This window comes from Pseudonaja textilis, chromosome 2 (genome assembly GCF_049901715.1).
Source record: "Pseudonaja textilis isolate UNSWEBS1 chromosome 2, rPseTex1.2, whole genome shotgun sequence".
In the NCBI taxonomy this organism is placed as follows: domain Eukaryota; kingdom Metazoa; phylum Chordata; class Lepidosauria; order Squamata; family Elapidae; genus Pseudonaja; species Pseudonaja textilis.
The window spans coordinates 19911487-19930434 of NC_141991.1; the positions used below are offsets into that span (position 1 = coordinate 19911487).

Genomic DNA, 18948 nt, shown 5'->3' on the forward strand with positions numbered 1-18948 from the left:
ATTTTATACAGAGGACAACTTATTGAGATGATCCAGTCAGTTTCATTTGTGATAGGAAAACAAAAAGTGGCTTGTTTGTGACTTTTGTGTGAACCCAGCTGCTGTTTTGTAATCAATATTTTTGACAATTGCAGTTTATCCAATAAACATGATTAAATCACAGATTTGCATGTTAATGATAAAAATCTTCTGTTCACAGAGTAATTAAAATATTCTGTATTTTATCAATGATGCCAGTTTTAATTACAAAAAAAATAAGCAGTTTTTAACTGGAAGTTTTAATTTGTGCAGCCTTAATCTCAAACTATAAATATGAAGAATTATAAAATACCTAAAAATAATGTTTTAAATTGATGACCAACTCATTTTTTATTTGGTGCCTAAGTGTATCCACTTAAGAAAATCTGATATCTGAGTTGCTACTACCAATATATGTCTGGAGATTCTCAGTCATCCTGGTCATGATTGTCCCAAAGGTGCTTTTTTAAGAGGCAACTGGACTTTTTGTTTTTCCTTGAAAATGTTTAGTTTCTCATCCAAGAAGCTTCTTCAGTTCTGACTACCAATATACTGTACTTCTCTCTTCTCCTTAAATAGAACATATCTAATTAAACATGTTTTTTTTTTTACAAAATGACATTGACAATGCCTAATTTTGGAAGAGTAGGCATTCCATTTTAATGCTATTAAATAACACTGACATAAAATAACAACACATAAAAATTGCCCAATATTGAGTAAATATGCAGGAAATGAACATCAACGTTCGAAAAGGGTAATTTGACATTTTTGCGTGGCACAATTTTATTTCAGTCCTACAGTATATAATGCTGATACCTAAGAGAACAAACATACGTTTGTTCTTTTTTTAACCAAAATTCAAACAAACTCTGGTCTATCCAAAATATTAAAGTGATTATGTGAATGTATGTTTCAAAGAAACACTGAATATGAAAATAATCTTAAATAAAGCCCAAGTATCTGTCCCTCAGTTTATGTTGTTATACAATGACAAAAGGCTATGTGTCTGTTTTCCCTTACTATTTCCAACTCTTTTACCCCTTGCAAATCATTTTCTGATGTTAAAATGAAATCATCTGGCAATCTAATGTCAAAGATAGTGTTTGAAAGCTCTAGAAGCTCAACATTAGTTTTTCCAGATTTTCAGATAATGAACTGTCTAAATATAATGGGCATCATTTCAAAGACTATGATTAAACAAAATAGAAAGATGTTGTGACCAAAAAGGGACCCCAGAATAATACCTAAGTCTGACTAGAACTAAACTCATGTTCGACTTCTTCACAAATATGAATCCCTACTGTTCGACCACAACTTCCATCATTCTGGAAATGTTTTATTTGAAAATTAAAATCTAAGATGTCATTTCAACTCCATACATTCTTAAAATCCTATTGATTTCAAATTTTGTAGCATTTACTTCAAGGTGGGTATAAGATTGCAGACTTATACTTTCCTGAACAAAATTATGAGAACAGAATATATGATATATGAATACACCCTAAGTTTTTAATTACATTTGACCATACGAAATAATAAATGGAAGCTTAAATACCCGCTACATCTTTTTCTAGATCAATTCTTACACTGCCTTTCATTTTTATGGATATTCTCCAAATTCATGGATTTAACTGTCAAATTTGAAACATGAAAGAAGCAGTATTGATATTGCTTAATAAATGCACAGACCCATCAGGATTTTTAGAAGCAATCAAAATATATTTAACTGAATTTAATATTATTGTGCATGGATCTATTCAAATTAATCTATTAAAAAAAACCTCTTGGGTATATACACATATGCCTGGTTTCAAACGAGGGATCATTTTGTGTGTGAGGTGAACTGCTATACTACAAAAACACAAGTATGTATGGTGAGCTGCTCTTGCTGATAAGAAGAACATGGAAGAAATACCACAACTCAGCAGAAGTTTTCTTACCAGAGTTGCAGTGGTGGATGCTCACATGAGTAGTGGGTACTTTGAAAATAGTTTGGGAGAAATACTTGAGATTGTCTGATGGCACTTCTCTGATGGCACCTCTCTCCACAGCACAACCCTTTTCAGGCTGAGGAACAAAAGCCTGGACAAGATTTATTTTTTTCTCTAAGACGCTATTTAAGAACCACCTTAACTTCAACCAGTGGATTTCTTAAAAAGAGCATCTGTTTTTCAGGCTTGTGCAAATGCCCAGGCCTTCCCCTTCCAAGTCAAACTTCAATAATGAACAGAGAGCTCCCAATTTTAAGGTGAGGTGCTGCTGCCTGTTTTCCACATTTACCAAGGTAGATAAATCTATTTTAGTAGGCATAGGCATAGGCAAAATTTCTAATGTGCCTGTAACCAGTTTTAAAAAGTAGCGGAAACAGATCTATTCCATTAATAAAAATGTCAGTATTTAGCACTGATTATGTTACCTAGTTTGAGTAATGTAACATCTCAAAAAGACAAAAATCAATTTCTGAACCAAGGACTCGCTCATTTCAACCCTGAGTTACAAATATTTTCCTTAATTAATATTGCTATTTTTTATTTGTCACCTCAGGATTATTGTGAAAATAGGAAGAGGAAGGTGTGTTATGTATCTGGGTTGCTTTGAGTTATAGTTTATTTTTACTCCATTTTTATTTTTTATAAGCAAGGTTATAAAGTTAATTATGTGCAAATAGTTTTCCTCGACTATACTTCAAAAACATTACAAAATAATAGAGTTGAAGGGACCTTGGAGGTCTTCCCCACGCTCAGGCAGGAAACCCTAAACCATTCCAGACTAATGGTTGTCCAATCACTTATTAAAAACTTCCAGTATTCACAACTTTTGGAGGCAAGTTGTTCCACTGATTAATTGCTCTGTCAAATGGCAACACTTCAACGTTTTCCTGGAGAAATAATATCAGAATGTAAGGTGCCACCACCAGAAATCCTTCAGCTCCTATTTTATCTTTGAAGGTACCCGTGGAGTTTAATGACCTGAGACTAAATTGCAAATCTTCTTTGAGCCTTATTTCTGAACCAGCAGAGATAAATCTATACAATAATGCTATCTGAAGACAGGAACTTTTTGAAAAGCTTCTCTCCATTCCCCAATGGACAACTCTCTTCAAAATTATCCCTCCTAAATATCCCTGAATGAGGCCTGAGAGGATCAAACTTCTTAAAAAAATACTTCTTAAATAAGCTTTCCTCTGCCATAGCAGAACCCTTAAGCATTATATATATCATTCAGAACCAGCTCCTTACCAAATCTATGGTCCTTAGCTACGGCCATCCCTATCTTCAAAAAAGGTGACCCCAGCCTGGTTGAAAACTACAGACCAATCTCACTGTGTTATGTCACGTGCAAAGTCATGGAATCAATCATTAACCAATTCATCACCCTCCACTTAAGAGTCAAACAACCTACTCTCCAAAAAACAATTTGGTTTCATGAAAAAATTGTCCTGCAACCTACAACTCCTACACTGCAAAAACATATGGACTACTCTACTTGACCAGGGTAAAGCAATAGACGCAATTTACATAGACTTCTGCAAAGCCTTTGATTCGGTGGTACATGACAAACTACTGTTAAAATTAAACTCTTCTGGCATTTCCGGATCCCTTCATAAGTGGATTATTGCATTCCTGTCAAACAGGCAACAAATAGTAAAAATAGGGAGTGCTATATCAATAGGGAGTGCCCCAGTTAACAGCAGTGTCCCCCAAGGCAGTGTTTTGGGACCCATGCTCTTTATACTCTATATAAATGACCTTTGCGATCACCTTATAAGCAACTGTGTCCTCTTCGCGGATGATGTAAAACTATTCAACACCACCGACAATGCTACTGCTCTTCAAAGTGACCTTGATTATGTGTCTGAATGGTCAAACAATTGGCAACTCCAAATCTCGACCAACAAATGCTCTGCCCTACACATTGGTAAAAAAAATCAGTTCACCAAATACAAGCCAGGCAGATATGACTTCATTGATGACCCTCACTCTGTCAAGGACCTCGGAGTACTCATATCTAACGATCTAAGTGCCAGAGCTCACTGTAACAGCATTGCTAAAAAGGCATTAAGAGTTGTAAATCTAATATTACGAAGCTTCTCCTCTGAAAATATTGAATTGCTACCGTGTTTCTCCAACAATACGGCCTCCCCCAATAGGAAGTCCCAGCATGCTTTATAGGCATAAAATCAAATTAAGCCCCTCCCCCCAAATTAAGGCCTATATTAAACATGCAAAATGGGGGGGAATGGCGGGGGGGGCTGGCTGTTAGGAAGTACTTTTGTTGCATACCCGGATATGGTGCTGCCTGCGTTGACCTCGGCGTTGGTGGGACACTTTGTATCAGGAGACCTTCTGCCGTTGCTTTCCCTTCTCCCCGTGCTGCCGCGGCGCTTAAAGCAACACCACCCACGAGGTTTGGCACAGCCATGCGTGGCCAGCCAGGACTCCAATTTTTTTAAAAACGACGGCCTACTACTGGTACAACAAAGACTCCCCTGCCCGAGAGGGCAGCCCAACCCCACATGGGGAGGCGAATCTCCCGGGGCCGCAGTGCAGGATTGGCCCACCCCAGGAGAAGCGCCCAGCCGCCATCCCTGCCTGGTGCTGGGCAGAGTGCAAAGAGCTTCGCCTGGAGCGCCGAGCACAGCTGACAAGCGAGCCCTCCTGCCCGGAGGTGGAGCTCTCGTCAAGGCAGCGAGCGCCTCCCCGCTGGACCCTCCGCTCAGCCTGCCAGAGCTGTGTGTGCTGGGCAGAGCTGGGAAAACGAGCCAAACCGAAAGAGCCGGGCTGACCCGAGCTTGGCTTCCTTCCCAAGTCCCTCAAAGCCCAAACCTGAAGGCGCCACTGGGAGAGGCTGCCCGAGGCAATGATAGTGCCCACCCATCCACGGACAGGGAGGCGAGGTGAGAGCAGCGCTGCTTCCCTGGCTGGTGGGTCTGGTGGAGAGAGCCCGAAGCCACCCGTCCTTTCCACCCCTCGCCCAGCCCGTCCCTGTCCCCACGCATCTTCAAACACGCCGGCAGCTCCAAACGCTGCAGCGGCATGGGCATCGGGCAGAGGCACTCACTCGGCGGGGCTCAGCTCAGAGAAGGACGCAGAGCAGGCCATTGTCTTGCCTCCCTGTCCACAGATGGGTGGGCGCTATAACTGCCTCGGGCGGCCTCTCCCGCTGGCCCGTTCAGGTTCGGGCTGGAGGGACTTGGGAAGGAAGCCAAGCTCGGGTTGGCCTGGCTCTTTTGCTTGGCAGGCGAGCACGCACCTGCGGCTCGCTTTCCTGGCTCTGCCCAGCCTGCATGGCTCTGGCGGGATGAGTGGTGGGTCCGGCGGGGAGGCGCTCGCTGCCTTGGCGAGAGCTCCACCACCGGGCAGGAGGGCCCTCCTGTCAGCTCTTCGTGCTCTGCCCGGCGCCAGGCAGGGATGGCGGCTGGGCGCTTCTCCTGGGGTGGGCCGATCCTGCGCTGTGGCCCCGGGAGATTCACCTCCCCACGTGGGGTTGGGCTGCCCTCTTGGGCAGGGGAGTCTTTTTCATACCGGTAGTAGGGCGTCATTTTTAAAAGAATTGGCTTTGCCTTCGAAGGCAAAGGGAAGGCAGCGACAGGAGCGCCTGAAGCTGAGTCTCTCCGCCGGGCTCCGGTTGCAGGGAGGAGCCCTGGCTGGCCGCGCATGGCTGCGCCAAACGACATGGTGTTGCTCTAAACACAGTGGCAGCACGGGGAGAAGGGAAAGCAACGGTGGCGGAAGGTTTCCTGATACAAAGTGCTCCACCAACGCCGAGGTCAACATCCAAGCCATCGCCGCTCGCCCGCCTGAGGATGCAAGGTGGGGGGGGAATTAAGTCACCCCCGAAAAGACGGCCTAGCCGTTTTTTCGGGGGTCAAAAAAAAATAAGGCCCGGCCTTATTTTTTGAGAAACACAGTAACTAGGGCATACAAAATCTTTGCTAGACCAATACTCGAATATAGCTCATCTGTCTGGAATCCGCACTGTATATCACACATTAATACAATTCAGCGAGTCCAGAAGTATTTCATGAGAAGAATACTACCTCCTCTGCTCGCAACAGAATAGCCTATTTGGGCTTGGACAATCTTGAACTACGCCACCTACAGTTGGACTTAAGCGTAGTACACAATTATCTGCTACGATGTCCTACCAATCAATGACTACTTCAGCTTCAACCGCAACAATACAAGAGCACACAACAGATACAAACTCAATTTTAACCGCTCCAAACTCGATTGCAGAAAATACGAATTCAGCAACAGAGTGGTCAATGCCTGGAATGCACTACCTGACTCTGTAGTTACATCCTCAAATCTCCACTCCTTCAACCTCAAACTAACCACTATTGACCTCACCCCATTCCTAAGAGGTCTGTAAGGGGCGTGCATAAGTGCACCATCCTGCCTCCCGTCCCTGTCCTATTGTCCCCATTTATTCGTACCTATTTCCTGTATTCTTACTCATGTTTATACTTATAATTTTGTAAGCGATTGACAAATCAAATAAATAAATTAAATAAATAAACTTTTTATGCAGCAGAGTTCCCCAACATCTGCCCACCAGTTACAATCACAGGACACTAGAGTCCTTAAGAGGCGATCAAAATCTCGCCACAAGCGGAAAAATTCTGCCGCAAACATCGCGATGTGAGAGTTTAGCGCACTAAGTAGAAAACCTTAGCTTTGTAGGAAATCAATCGCTACCGGTTGATAAATTAAATATACTGACGTACATATTTTGACTAATAATGAAGTATTAGGTTTTTTTGCTAATAATGAAGTATCATAAATTTTCCAGCTTAAATATGCAGGCGATATCTGGAGGCAGCCATATTGTACGGTCCCGGCCCGGCAGCGGAGAGCGTGAAAAGAAACCATTTCCGCTTCCGGAAGACGCTGCTGCTTCCTTTCTCTCTCTAGGCCTGGGCGAGTTGGCAGGTCCGGGCGAAGGGCCTCCGCTGAATCCGACGCCATCCTCCGTCCGCCGCGGGAGCTCGAGGTCTCTCAGCCACCGCCATGACGGAGCAGATGACCCTGCGTGGTACCCTAAAGGGCCACAACGGCTGGGTGACCCAGATCGCCACCACCCCACAATTCCCAGATATGATCCTCTCCGCCTCACGCGGTAAGGAGGAGCAAGACGGGCCAGTCCACTTGGTGGGCAGAGGGGGGGACGGGACAAAGAATAGACTGGAAGAAATCGTAAAAGATACAATTTTTTGCATGGACGATCAGTGAGGCCAGCGTGGATTGCACGGACCTGGTGAATGAGTTTTCCTTTTGGAGAAAACTGCTCGGGGTCGGGTAGAGGCAATTTAAAGGAGAAATCGTGTCTTAAGAATGGGGGATAGAAAGAGAATTACAACAAGCCAAATAATAAATGGGGTGTTGAGTTCAGAATGCGAGATGGTTACAAGTTTTAGGAAGGAGACATCCGTCCCAATGATTACATCTGACATTGTCTACTGATCTTTTCAATGAGGTCTGAAGACACGTCCTGCAATTATGATGGGATAGGAGAGGATCAAGAAAGAAAATGGACGTTTCTGTTAGGGTTTTTTTTTTGTTCGCTCATACTTAAAAGCAGCATGCTTAACAACACTAGCAGTGGCCCACAATTCAGGAAGATGTGGCTGCTAGAAATCTTAGGCTTGTGCATTAGTGCAGGGAGGAAAGATTTTGGGCTTACAAGGCATTATTTTTAGCTGGAATTCCAAGGTGTATCAGCAAAATCCCGATGTGAGTGAAGTGGTGAGCCAGGTAAGCCTGAGTATGAAAATGCCTGAGCATGTGGTTAGCACTGGTAATTTGGAATCAAGTGCAGAACTGTACCAACAAGGATTTTCATAGACAAATCTGTTCCAGGTATCTCCCCGCCCCCCAAAAAAAAAATCTTATATAGTAACTTTCTTAGTGTTTTGCTATAGAAAGCTTTATTTTCCAGTTCTAGCAATTATCAAACAACTGGGATCACAAGTGTTTACTGAGATCACCTTGTCTATTGGCCTGTCCTGGATTACAGGAAAACTCCAGTGAGTATTTCATATTAGGCAACTCCATTTAGGGTAACTTATTTCTTGCTTGAGAGCAACTGAGGCTACATCCTTGGAGCATTTTCGATATTTATGCCTCTTCTCATCCAAAAGAAGTCTAGCCTCTTTGACATTAGGTTATAGCAGCGTTTCTTAGCCTTGATGGCTTGAAGAGGTGTGGACTTCAACTCCCAAAATTCTCCAGGCTGGGGAATAGTGGGACTTGACTGGTCCACACATTTGTAAAGTTGATACAGTTGAGAAACACTGGGTTATAGTGCCCAAGAAGCAGAGATAATTATTCATAACTCCCTTAAGCATCAAAGCTGACTCAGTGACTTTGGGCCAATCACTCTTTCAGCCCAACACCCCACAGGTTTGTTGTTGTGGGGAAAATAGGTTGCAGGAGTATTAGAAGTGTTGCCATCTTAAGTTATCTGTAAGAACGGGTTAAAAATAGTAAAAGTTTAGAAAGTTACAGAGATGGAAGTCCAAAAAACTGTTTGGGGGGTGTTTTTCTATGTTTTTATAATGCACAAGTAGATGATGAAAAAGGGGACACTATTACACTGGAATGTGAGGAATGAGAGTTTCTTCTATCCTGGACATTAAGTTTGCTGATTGAATAAGTAAAGATGTGCAAAGACTTTTGAGTATGAAAGTCCTTGATTAATTGATATTGAAAATGAGATCAAAACAGCTCTATTTAGAAACATTCCTAAATGGTTAAAGTGACCCATTTTTATTTGAAGATGCTTACTTTTAAAAGGAAAATTTTTGGCAGATGTCTTGTCCTTGGGCGGTTACGTTCTTAATAGGGTCTAAATCAGTGTTTCTCAACCTTGGCCTTTTTTGGTGTGTGGATTTCAACTCCCAGAATTTCCCAGCCAACCATGCCCCAAACCAATTCTGGAAGCTGAACTCCACACATCAGGGCTGAGAAAGACTGGTGTAAATTATGTTGTGCGATGACTTTCATATACACTGCTCAAAAAAATAAAGGGAACACTTAAACAACACAATGTAACTCAATCACACTTCTGTGAAATCAAACTGTCCACTTAGGTAGCAACACTGATTGACAGTCAATTTCACATGCTGTTGTGCAAATGGAATAAACAACAGGTAGAAAGCAGAGGCAGTTAGCAAGACATCCCCAATAAAGGAGTGGGTTCTGCAGGTGGTGACCACAGATCACTCCTCAGTTCCTATGCTTTCTGGCTGATGGTTTGGTCACTTTTGAATGCTGGCGGTGCTTTCACTCTAGTGGTAGCATGAGACGGAGTCTACAACCCACACAAGTGGCTCAGGTAGTGCAGCTCATCCAGGATGGCACATCAATGCAAGCTGTGGCAAGAAGGTTTGCTGTGTCTGTCAGCGTAGTGTCCAGAGCATGGAGGCACTACCAGGAGAGAGGCCAGTACATCAGGAGATGTGGGGGAGGCCATAGGAGGGCAGCAACCCAGCATCAGGATCGCTACCTTCGCCTTTGTGCAAGGAGGGACAGGAGGAGCACTGCCAGAGCCCTGCAAAATGACCTCCAGCGGGCCACAAATGTGCATGTGGCTGCTCAAACAGTCAGAAACAGACTCCATGAGGGCGGTATGAGGGCCCGACATCCACAGGTAGGGGTTGTGTTTACAGCCCAACATTGTGCAGGACGTTTGGCATTTGCCAGAGAACACCAAGATTGGTAAATTCGCCACTGGCGCCCTGTGCTCTTCACAGATGAAAGCAGGTTCACACTGAGCACATGTGACAGACGTGACAGGGTCTGCAGATGCCGTGGAGAACATTCTGCTGCTGTAACATTCTCCAGAACGACCGGTTTGGCAGTGGGTCAGTAATGGTGTGGGGTGGCCATTCTTTAGGAGGCTGCACAGCCCTCCATGTGCTCGCCAGAGGTAGACTGACTGCCATGAGGTACCAAGATGAGATCCTCAGACCCCTTGTGAGACCATATGCTGGTGCAGTTGGCCCTGGGTTCCTCCTAATGCAAGACAATGCTAGACTTCATGTGGCTGGAGTGTGTCAGTTCCTGCAAGACGAAGGCATTGATGCTATGGACTGGCCCGCCCATTCCCCAGACCTGAATCCAATTGAGCACATCTGAGACATCATGTCTCGCTCCATCCACCAACGCCATGTTGCACCACAGACTGTCCAGGAGTTGGGGGATGCTTTAGTCCAGGTGTGGGAGGAGATCCCTCAGGAGACGGTCAGCCACTTCATCAGGAGCATGCCCAGGCGTTGGGAGGTCATACAGGCACGTGGAGGCCACACACTACTGAGCCTCATTTTGACATATTTTTAAGAACATTACATCAAAGTTGGATCAGCCTGTAGTGTTTTTTTCCACTTTAATTTTGAGTGTAACTCCAAATCCAGACCTCCATGGGTTGCTAAATTTGATTTCCATTGGTAATTTTTGTGTGAGTTTGTTGTCAGCACATTCAACTATGTAATGAACAACGTATTTAATAAGAATATTTCATTCATTCAGATCTAGGATGTCTTATTTTTGTGTTCCCTTTATTTTTTTGAGCAGTTTATGTAGAATACACTTCTACGTCAAAGGGTTAACTTTCACCTTCAGTGGCTTGAAAATTGTTTTTAACTGGCCTTCTACCAGCAATGTATGGGGAAAAATCCTTTGCTGATCCAGGGAGAATTCTTAAATCAACTAAAACTGTTGCACTTGCAGCTTGAGCTGTGGAGTTCCCATGGGCTTTGTCAGCACTCTGAGAATTAAACTTGGGAAAGGAAGGAATTCAGGACTGTAGATAAAGAAGGTTGTGGGGTGAGAATTGGTTTTTTCACTTTTGTGGGCATTTTCCTGCTTTGAGATTTAATGTAATGAGTAACCCTTTGTGTTCTTTTACAGATAAGACCATCATCATGTGGAAGTTAACAAGAGACGAAACTAACTATGGGATTCCCCAGAGAGCCCTACGAGGCCACTCTCACTTTGTGAGTGATGTGGTCATCTCTTCAGATGGGCAGTTTGCCCTCTCCGGCTCTTGGGATGGCACCCTGCGCCTCTGGGATCTCACTACGTGAGTCCAAGTTGTAAATGAAACTTGCTTCTGTGTTTCCGGGAAAGGGGGAGGGGGGAGATAATTTACTTCTTGTGAACTTCTTGTTTTCTATTGTCCGATTGCTTCTTACATTCCCAGTGATTAAATCTGACAGTACACATCTAAAGACCCCATTCAGCTTCATTGATATATTTTGCCAGTGTAGTAATGGGAAAAATTAGTTCGGTTTGTTTTGAAGACTATACAGTTACGTTGTATAATTCAAGTGCTAAGTAGCCTGAAAAGCAATACTGTGCAATGTACTGATAATAAATTAAAAACCCTAGGGATGAGTTGGGTTTTACTTAGGACAATACTAGGATTTGCTCTTAACAACGAAATGGTGAAGAACAGAAGTGTTGAGTATCGCGGGCTCCTCTAGCACATTCCAGTGCAGGGTAATAAACGTGTCCAATCGACTTCCTTTCAGAGGCACAACCACTCGTCGCTTTGTGGGCCATACCAAGGATGTACTGAGTGTGGCTTTCTCTTCTGACAACCGCCAGATCGTCTCAGGTTCCAGGGACAAAACCATCAAACTCTGGAACACCTTAGGTGTCTGCAAGTACACTGTGCAAGTAAGCCTCTTTGGATTAGATGCTCTTAACGCTCACTTGATGTGACAGTCTTTAAGTGACACTGAAGTTGGTCTTAGCTACATTTCCTGTTGGCTCACGGCCATGTCTGACCTGTAAAGCACCAAAAAAATTAGCTGTTAATAGAAACGGCTCTATTCAATGCAAGATCAACCAAGTGAAGTCATAACATTTCCTCAAAGGCAGCTGTGGTTCTACGGGATATAAACTAGGCAGGAAAAGATTCCCTGGCATTTAAGTGGGTCGCTTTTGGAAAAGGAAATGTGATGCTTTCAGTTAGCTTTTAGTCATCTTTTAATATTTATGTAGCAGTGTATTGGACACTTTACTAGCATTTCATAGGCAAAGATGTGTCACTGCTCGGAATGTATTTGTTATAAATTTCTGTCACACACAGAAGAGTAGGTAGGAATTGCATAGGCAAAAGTAATGAGAAGAGAATGTGGAAATCCGATTCTTGATAAGACATATAGTTTAAAATAGTGAAATGGGTTATTTTTTTAAAAAAAATGATTGCCTTATTGTGTTGCTAGCATACTAGCACTGAAGGATTGGGTGAGGAAATGCTTTTCTACCTGTTATTTCTCTCCCATAGGACGAAAGCCACTCTGAGTGGGTGTCTTGTGTACGCTTCTCCCCCAACAGCAGCAACCCTATCATTGTTTCCTGTGGCTGGGACAAGTTGGTTAAGGTGAGAGGAATCGTTGCCCGGGATCTGCAGCCTCTCTTTCTATAATAGTATGTTCCATTATCCTCCAGCAATAAATGTTTACAGATTCTCCTTTTTTATTACCTTAAATAGATTTAAATCAATTTTTGGGTGGGCTTTTCTTCACTTGAAAATTGTCTTGGAAGATGCTGCATTTTTTTTCATGGAAACACAAAGTGGTATATCTCTAAAATATTTTACCTACTGACAGACATTGATATTTTATTGCTTAAACACATATGCCACCCATTGCACTGTTTTAGCAAGTCTGGGTGGCTTATAAAATATTAAAAAGACAATGCAGAATGATTATCATTAACAAGGGTTATACATACATGCTGCAGGTGTGCTATCTAGCATTCACTCTTCATGCCTTGAAACAATAACAACCCTTATATGGGTTTGTTTCCTCCAACTTGTAGGTCTGGAACTTGGCCAATTGCAAGCTGAAGACTAACCACATTGGACACACTGGTTACCTGAACACAGTGACTGTCTCTCCTGATGGGTCACTGTGTGCTTCCGGTGGCAAGGTAAGTCAGTTGGGTGATTTAAAAGACCACCTTGTTTTCTTTTTCTATTTTTCCCCAATTTTTAAAAATGATAATTTTAATGAAAATTGATTAGACCTTCTGCAGAGAAGAAGAATCTGGCTAGAACTAACAGCCTATCTCTGACCTGGGAAATGAGAGGAGAAAGTCCCTCCACCCTGTATTAGATGTCTGCAATTATTGGCTCAGAAGCTGAATCCCTAAAGAGAGATTTAGGTCTTTAGTTGGGCCAATTCATTTCTTTCCCTTTAACAGAGAAAGATGCATCCTCATTGATGTGGCTCAGTCTGCCACCACATTTTAATTTTTGTGAGTAATTATTTTTAGTATGATAGTGTTCTTAGAGTGAGCAACAAGAATCGCTTCCTAGCTACGAATAGTGAGGGATTAAAAGCAGTTTCTTAGGTTCTTCTTTGGTGATAATTTTCCTAGAAAGGGATATTTGGGGTATAGGGTACCTTGTCTTAAAGAGGGCAGGGTGAAGGCTGGAAATCAGTGGATTGCAACGCCTCTATGACATTGTTCATCCTTTTTCTTGGTGGTTGAGGGTTACAGGAAATCTGGCTCAGCTATGATGAAACACACGAGCGCCATCTGACTCCCATGCAGATAACCCACACTCTGTTTCTGAGCTGCCCAAATTCCCTCTTAGCGTCAGAGGGAATTTCTCATAGGGGTGTTGTATTATGAAGGGGGACTATGTGATGTATGGAGAACAGCTTTATTTCTGAGCTTGCGTTTTGATTGTTTAAATAGAGAGTATAATTGTTAACTTTTAGAGAAGCATTTGGAAGTTTGCAACTTTATAAAGAAAAAGAATTGGTTGAAGTGGTTTAATCTATTGACTTCTTTCTCCATTCTAGGATGGGCAGGCAATGCTGTGGGACTTGAACGAAGGCAAGCACCTTTACACACTCGATGGTGGGGACATCATCAATGCCTTATGCTTCAGCCCAAACCGCTACTGGCTGTGTGCTGCCACTGGTCCCAGCATCAAGATATGGGTATGTTGAAACATATTCTAAATGCTGTGAAAAGAACAGTTATGACAACCCCTGGTCAGGAGTTCAAAGTTAATAAATGACACAGAAGGCAAAAAAGAACCCCTCCCTTTGGAGCTTTAATTTTACATTAATAGAAGATTTTTCCTTCTGGAAAACTTAGTGTGATATTCAGAGAGGATACCTATGCCTCTCTCTGATGTCTGTAGACTTTTATTTGTCATACCAGTTCCAAGAATGGTGTAAATATTGTCTCAGGCTTAAAGATTGGACACATAGTGTAAACAACTAGAGATGAATGGGAAGGAAGGATTATCATACCAGAATAGATATTAATTTTTGTTGATGGGGAAAGCTATCTCTTGAGTTAGCATTGTATGCTTCTGACGTATCTATGTTGTCTGTTCAGTAGCTTAAGGGCAAGGAGTTGTATATTTGCTGTGATGAAACACAGAATGCCATCTGACATTACTTCCCATGTGGAAAACCAGAGGCTGTTTCTGAGCCTGTTGCCCTCAGTATAGTTGGAAATTGAGGAAACCCAGGGTTACCTTTCTGATCCCTTGTCTCCAACCTCATTTTTTTCCACAGGATCTGGAAGGTAAAATCATTGTGGATGAGCTCAAGCAGGAAGTTATCACCACGAGCAGCAAAGCAGAACCCCCTCAGTGCACCTCATTGGCCTGGTCTGCTGATGGGCAGGTAAGATATGTGAATCCCAGGAGCCTTGAGAGAATCATGTAATTAATTGCCTTCTCCACTAGGTGACGCTTGACCAACACCTGGACTGTTGAGTTGGGAACTTGCAGGGATTTTGCAGCATGGTTCTCTTTGAAAGGGAATCATCTAAGGGACAAGATGGTTGTTGGGGATAAAAAATCCCATATGCTTGGTCTCTGAGTTCCTAAATCATTGGTATGCTTTCTGTGATTCATTTTTGTATACTACATTAAATAAAATCATTGAGTTATTGAGCAAGGATTGAAATCATGAGCACGCTTACATTGTGTGCAGAAGTTTTGAATACATTACCCAGGAAGATGAGAGAACATTTGGGCTAGCAGCCATTCAAAGTGCTTTAGATAGAATGTCTTAACTGGAGGGCGTTGAGAATGTCAGGAATAACAGGGAGCACTGAACAGTATGCAGCTGTTGACATAGACCAGAGGTGGGGAAAGGTGGCTCCTTTATAACTTGCGGACTTCAACTCCCAGAATCCCTGAGCCAGCAAGTTCACAAGCATGGCTGGCTCAGGAATTCTTGGAATTAAAGTCCACAAGTCATAAAAGGGCCATCTGGCCCCACCCCTGTTGTAGACAATGGGCAGTTTTAATGTTTCCCTTAGCTTTGGGTGTGATACGTTTTAACGGCTGAATGGGGGAGTTAGACCTCAAGAAACAGACAGGATGTTGTAGGCTGCCAACCCACGGGAGAGTTTAGTACACGGGATGCAGGTTTCAGGTTGTGTTTGTTTTTCTCACTTTCAACTCCGCTGAACCAAAGAGGAAGGCTTGCACTTTATTTCACCCCAAGTCCTTCCTTCAAACTGAAGCTAGTCACTTCTCTTAGGTTTAAATAATGTGTCCTGGTGTATATTCTCTGACTCATTCTGCTGGGGCTTAGCACAAGCAGTTAATAGGCAACATTTGCATTTGGGATGCATGAAAACGGGATTTAATGTTGCTGTGTACCACAGGGATGCTAAATCAGCCTTTCATTTCACCCTTTAGCAGCCTTATCCTTCTGTTAACATTTTTCCCCCCCTCTCTTTTCAGACGCTATTTGCTGGCTACACCGATAACCTGGTTCGTGTCTGGCAGGTCACTATTGGGACCAGATGAGAGCACAGTTGTTGACCCTCAAGGCATAAACTATTATGTACAAAACATTCAATTAAAAAGAAATAAGGATTTGTGTGCTGGAAGTGACATGCTTTTAATAGGGAACTTAATATCCAACATTTATTTCCTTTTCCCCTGCAGAAGTAGGTTATTTTTTTTTTTAGACTGATCCTCATTGTATTCTGGAAGATCCGAAGGATGAGTAGGGACAGATCATCATGGAGGACATTTATGTCTTCCCCAAGAGTTGATGCTGACTTGATGGCATATAATCACTGTATTAATGTTTGCTTGAATGAGGCTTTGTATTCACTGTTGCAGTTGTCCTAAAAGGTGCGAATGGTAAAACGAGATCTGCCCATTTTGTATATGAATTGTGGTTTCTTACACACACATTCTTAACACACATACAAAAAGGGTGACACTTATTTCAAGATAATCATTTTGCCGCTGTATAAAAGTGTTGGGATTCTACAGACACCTATTCACCATTGTTATCCCTTCCGTTGGGGAAACAGTCTTCAAATCTTTTTAAAGTGTCCAAACTAATATGAAAAGTTCAACAAAATAAATGAATGTGAGTAGCAGCAGTTTAAAAGGGGCAAGGACTCCATTTATTCCTTTAGTTTAATTCCTTTATTTGGGGCAACTGAATGGAACTGAGCATTTACTGGCCAGATGCCTTTCCTGATGCCTATGCGGAGTTCACAGCAGTTTATTTTGTGTTTGCGCCCTGAGAAATATCTACCGCTGCCTAGGACTGAACTCTCAACCTTCCAAGTAGGAGGTGAGCATCTTCACCTGTAGGCCACCATACTACTCTCGATGCTAATTAGGAAATGTCTATTACAGTGGATAAGTGGACAAGTAGCCTTGATTTTTCTAGACATGCCCCCACAGTTTCAGTGCTTTTAAAAGCAATTGCATTTCTGAGAAGATACATCCTAAGGGCTTTGGTGCACTTTTCCTCCAGGGTGCTTTCTTTCATAGAGCAGAGGGCCTCCTACAATAACTGCTATTCCTACTTACCCTGCGAAAGAGAAGTAACATCTATGCCTGCTGAAAGAGGAGAAGGCTGCTTCCATAGCAGATAGTGTTCAGAACTCCACTACTTTCCTCACTTCCAACAATGGCTGGGACCTATTGGATCAGGGGTGTCAAACTCAAGGCCCATGGGCTGAATCCAGCACGTAGGGTGCTTAGATTTGACATGCTAGGACGCCCTGGAAACTGGCACCCATGGTGCCCCTGCCAGTGAATACAGCACGGGAGAGCCATACGTGCCCCCTCCCCCCTGCTGAAGCTTTGTTTTCACTAACGGCTGCAGGAGGCCATCCTGGCTGAAAATGGCCGCGGGGAGCACGTGGCTTCCCCAATCAGTTTTTGCTGGCAGAGGGTTAGAAAAACAACAAAAGGGAGAAATATTTCCCCTTTTGCATTTGAGCATGCCAGAAAGGACAGGAAAGAGGAGGAAAGACAAAAAGATGGGAAGAGAACAAGGAAAGAAAGCTAAGGAAAGGGGAAGGGAAAAAAAAGAGAAGGGAAATGATGTGAGGGAGGGTCTGAGGGAAGCCCTGCCTTAGCACTTGGCCACCACAGGTGCCCCCCTTGACACAAGTGACATTGAACTGGCCGTGTCCCCCCCCCTCCCCCCGCAACCCATGAGATCAAACAACCCTGATGCTGCCCGCAGTGGAGTTTGACATTCCTGAATTAGATGAAATGGATGATGTCGCCTAGAAAACCAATTTCAGAGAGCCCACAGTTCAAATGTGAGCTACAAGTGTTCTGTCAAGTGTTAGCAGCATGACTACTATTGTGAGACTACCCAGGAGCAAAACAGGACACAGGCTTTGTCTTTTAACAGTGGTTTATCTACAAGACTGCTATATACATACATATACATGTTAGGCACATACCAGGCAAGCATTACTCTGCACTGAGAACTACAATGGAGATAGAACGGAAGAAGAGAGATACATCCTCTCATGGCTGCCCTTATATAGACGGCTTCTTAAAGTGGCAATAACCCTTCTGACCCAACCTCAGTCTTAAAGTGGCAATACCCTGCTGACTCATTCTCATTGCATCAGCATTTACAACGATCTGTCAATTATTAAATCTATGTTACATTCTATTAGATGAAATCTAGTAAACCTTGGGTAATCACAAAATTAGGGTTGGCACTGGCTAAGTACCAGGATGATACAAAGTGGTAAGCTTACAATACAAGTTGAAAAAAACCACTGCAGAAGGTAGCAGTAGCAAATCTTGTGTATTAAACAAGAAAATTGTGAGAGACTATAAGGGAATCAGGCTTGACTTGATGGAGTCTACTGGTGGGTGGAGAGGATGCATAGATAATTTGATATGGGATTTCCCTTTTTCCCCCATCATTTTCTATAGCTGGAGTCGGATCCTGGTTTAATTGAACCAAGCAACCCTCACTGACCTGGAGTCAGGCTTGTAGAATCCCTTCAAATGCCCAAGAACCCTCCAGTTCCTCCCATGCAGGCAGTTTCTCTAAGGAAAATGCCAGAACCAGAACGCTGGCTACTTGCTATGGTGCCATCTGATGGCCACCCCAGTGCAGGCCACTCCAGAGTAGTGCTCAAGTTTACCAGTCCCAGATGAGTATGGGCGAGGGTAATGAAATTAGTAGCAGCTCACTTCCATTATGAGGGAGAGCCAGGTCCTGATTCTTCAAGAGGGCCCATATTATCATGAAATTAAGGAATTCCAAGGGGTGTTTTGTAAATGTGAACAAAACATTCACTAGCAAGTCTTCCCAAAAGGCTACTTCAAAGGCTCCCTGGGGTTGTCTTGAAAACATGGGAAGAGAAAACACTTGCACTGAAATTGCCAGTGAGCCAAAAAAGTATGCAAAAAGCCTTTGGGGCAATTGCTGAAAGAACATTGGAATAACTACAATGCGGTGACAAAGGACCTATCAGTTTGGCTTCTGTTCTATTTTTCACCTATGCAGTTCTCTGCACTTATGTGAAACTAGGGAAGTGAGTCCTCTTTCCACATAGGAGCAGGTGGGAGAATTTTCCATTATAGAAAACCTTCATGATAAGCGCATGTTCCAATCCTTTTTTTTTTAAAAAAAAAAAGCTCATA

The 18948-nt window shown here is 43.0% G+C and overlaps 1 protein-coding gene across 2 annotated transcripts; it reads left to right on the plus strand.

Annotated features, from left to right (window-relative positions):
* Positions 1-6913: 6913 nt before the first annotated feature.
* RACK1 (receptor for activated C kinase 1) lies at positions 6914-15894 on the plus strand. 2 transcript variants are annotated; one of them, XM_087928637.1, is made up of 9 exons: positions 6914-7143; positions 7963-8050; positions 10935-11106; positions 11558-11705; positions 12319-12414; positions 12855-12965; positions 13847-13987; positions 14576-14686; positions 15760-15894. In XM_087928637.1, exons 3-9 carry the CDS (start codon positions 10949-10951, stop codon positions 15823-15825), a joined length of 831 nt encoding a protein of 276 aa, XP_087784763.1. In that variant the 5' UTR covers positions 6914-7143; positions 7963-8050; positions 10935-10948; the 3' UTR covers positions 15826-15894. The 2 variants fall into 2 exon arrangements, with proteins under 2 accessions (XP_087784763.1, XP_026576500.1); XM_026720715.2 differs by lacking the exon at positions 7963-8050.
* Positions 15895-18948: the final 3054 nt, after the last annotated feature.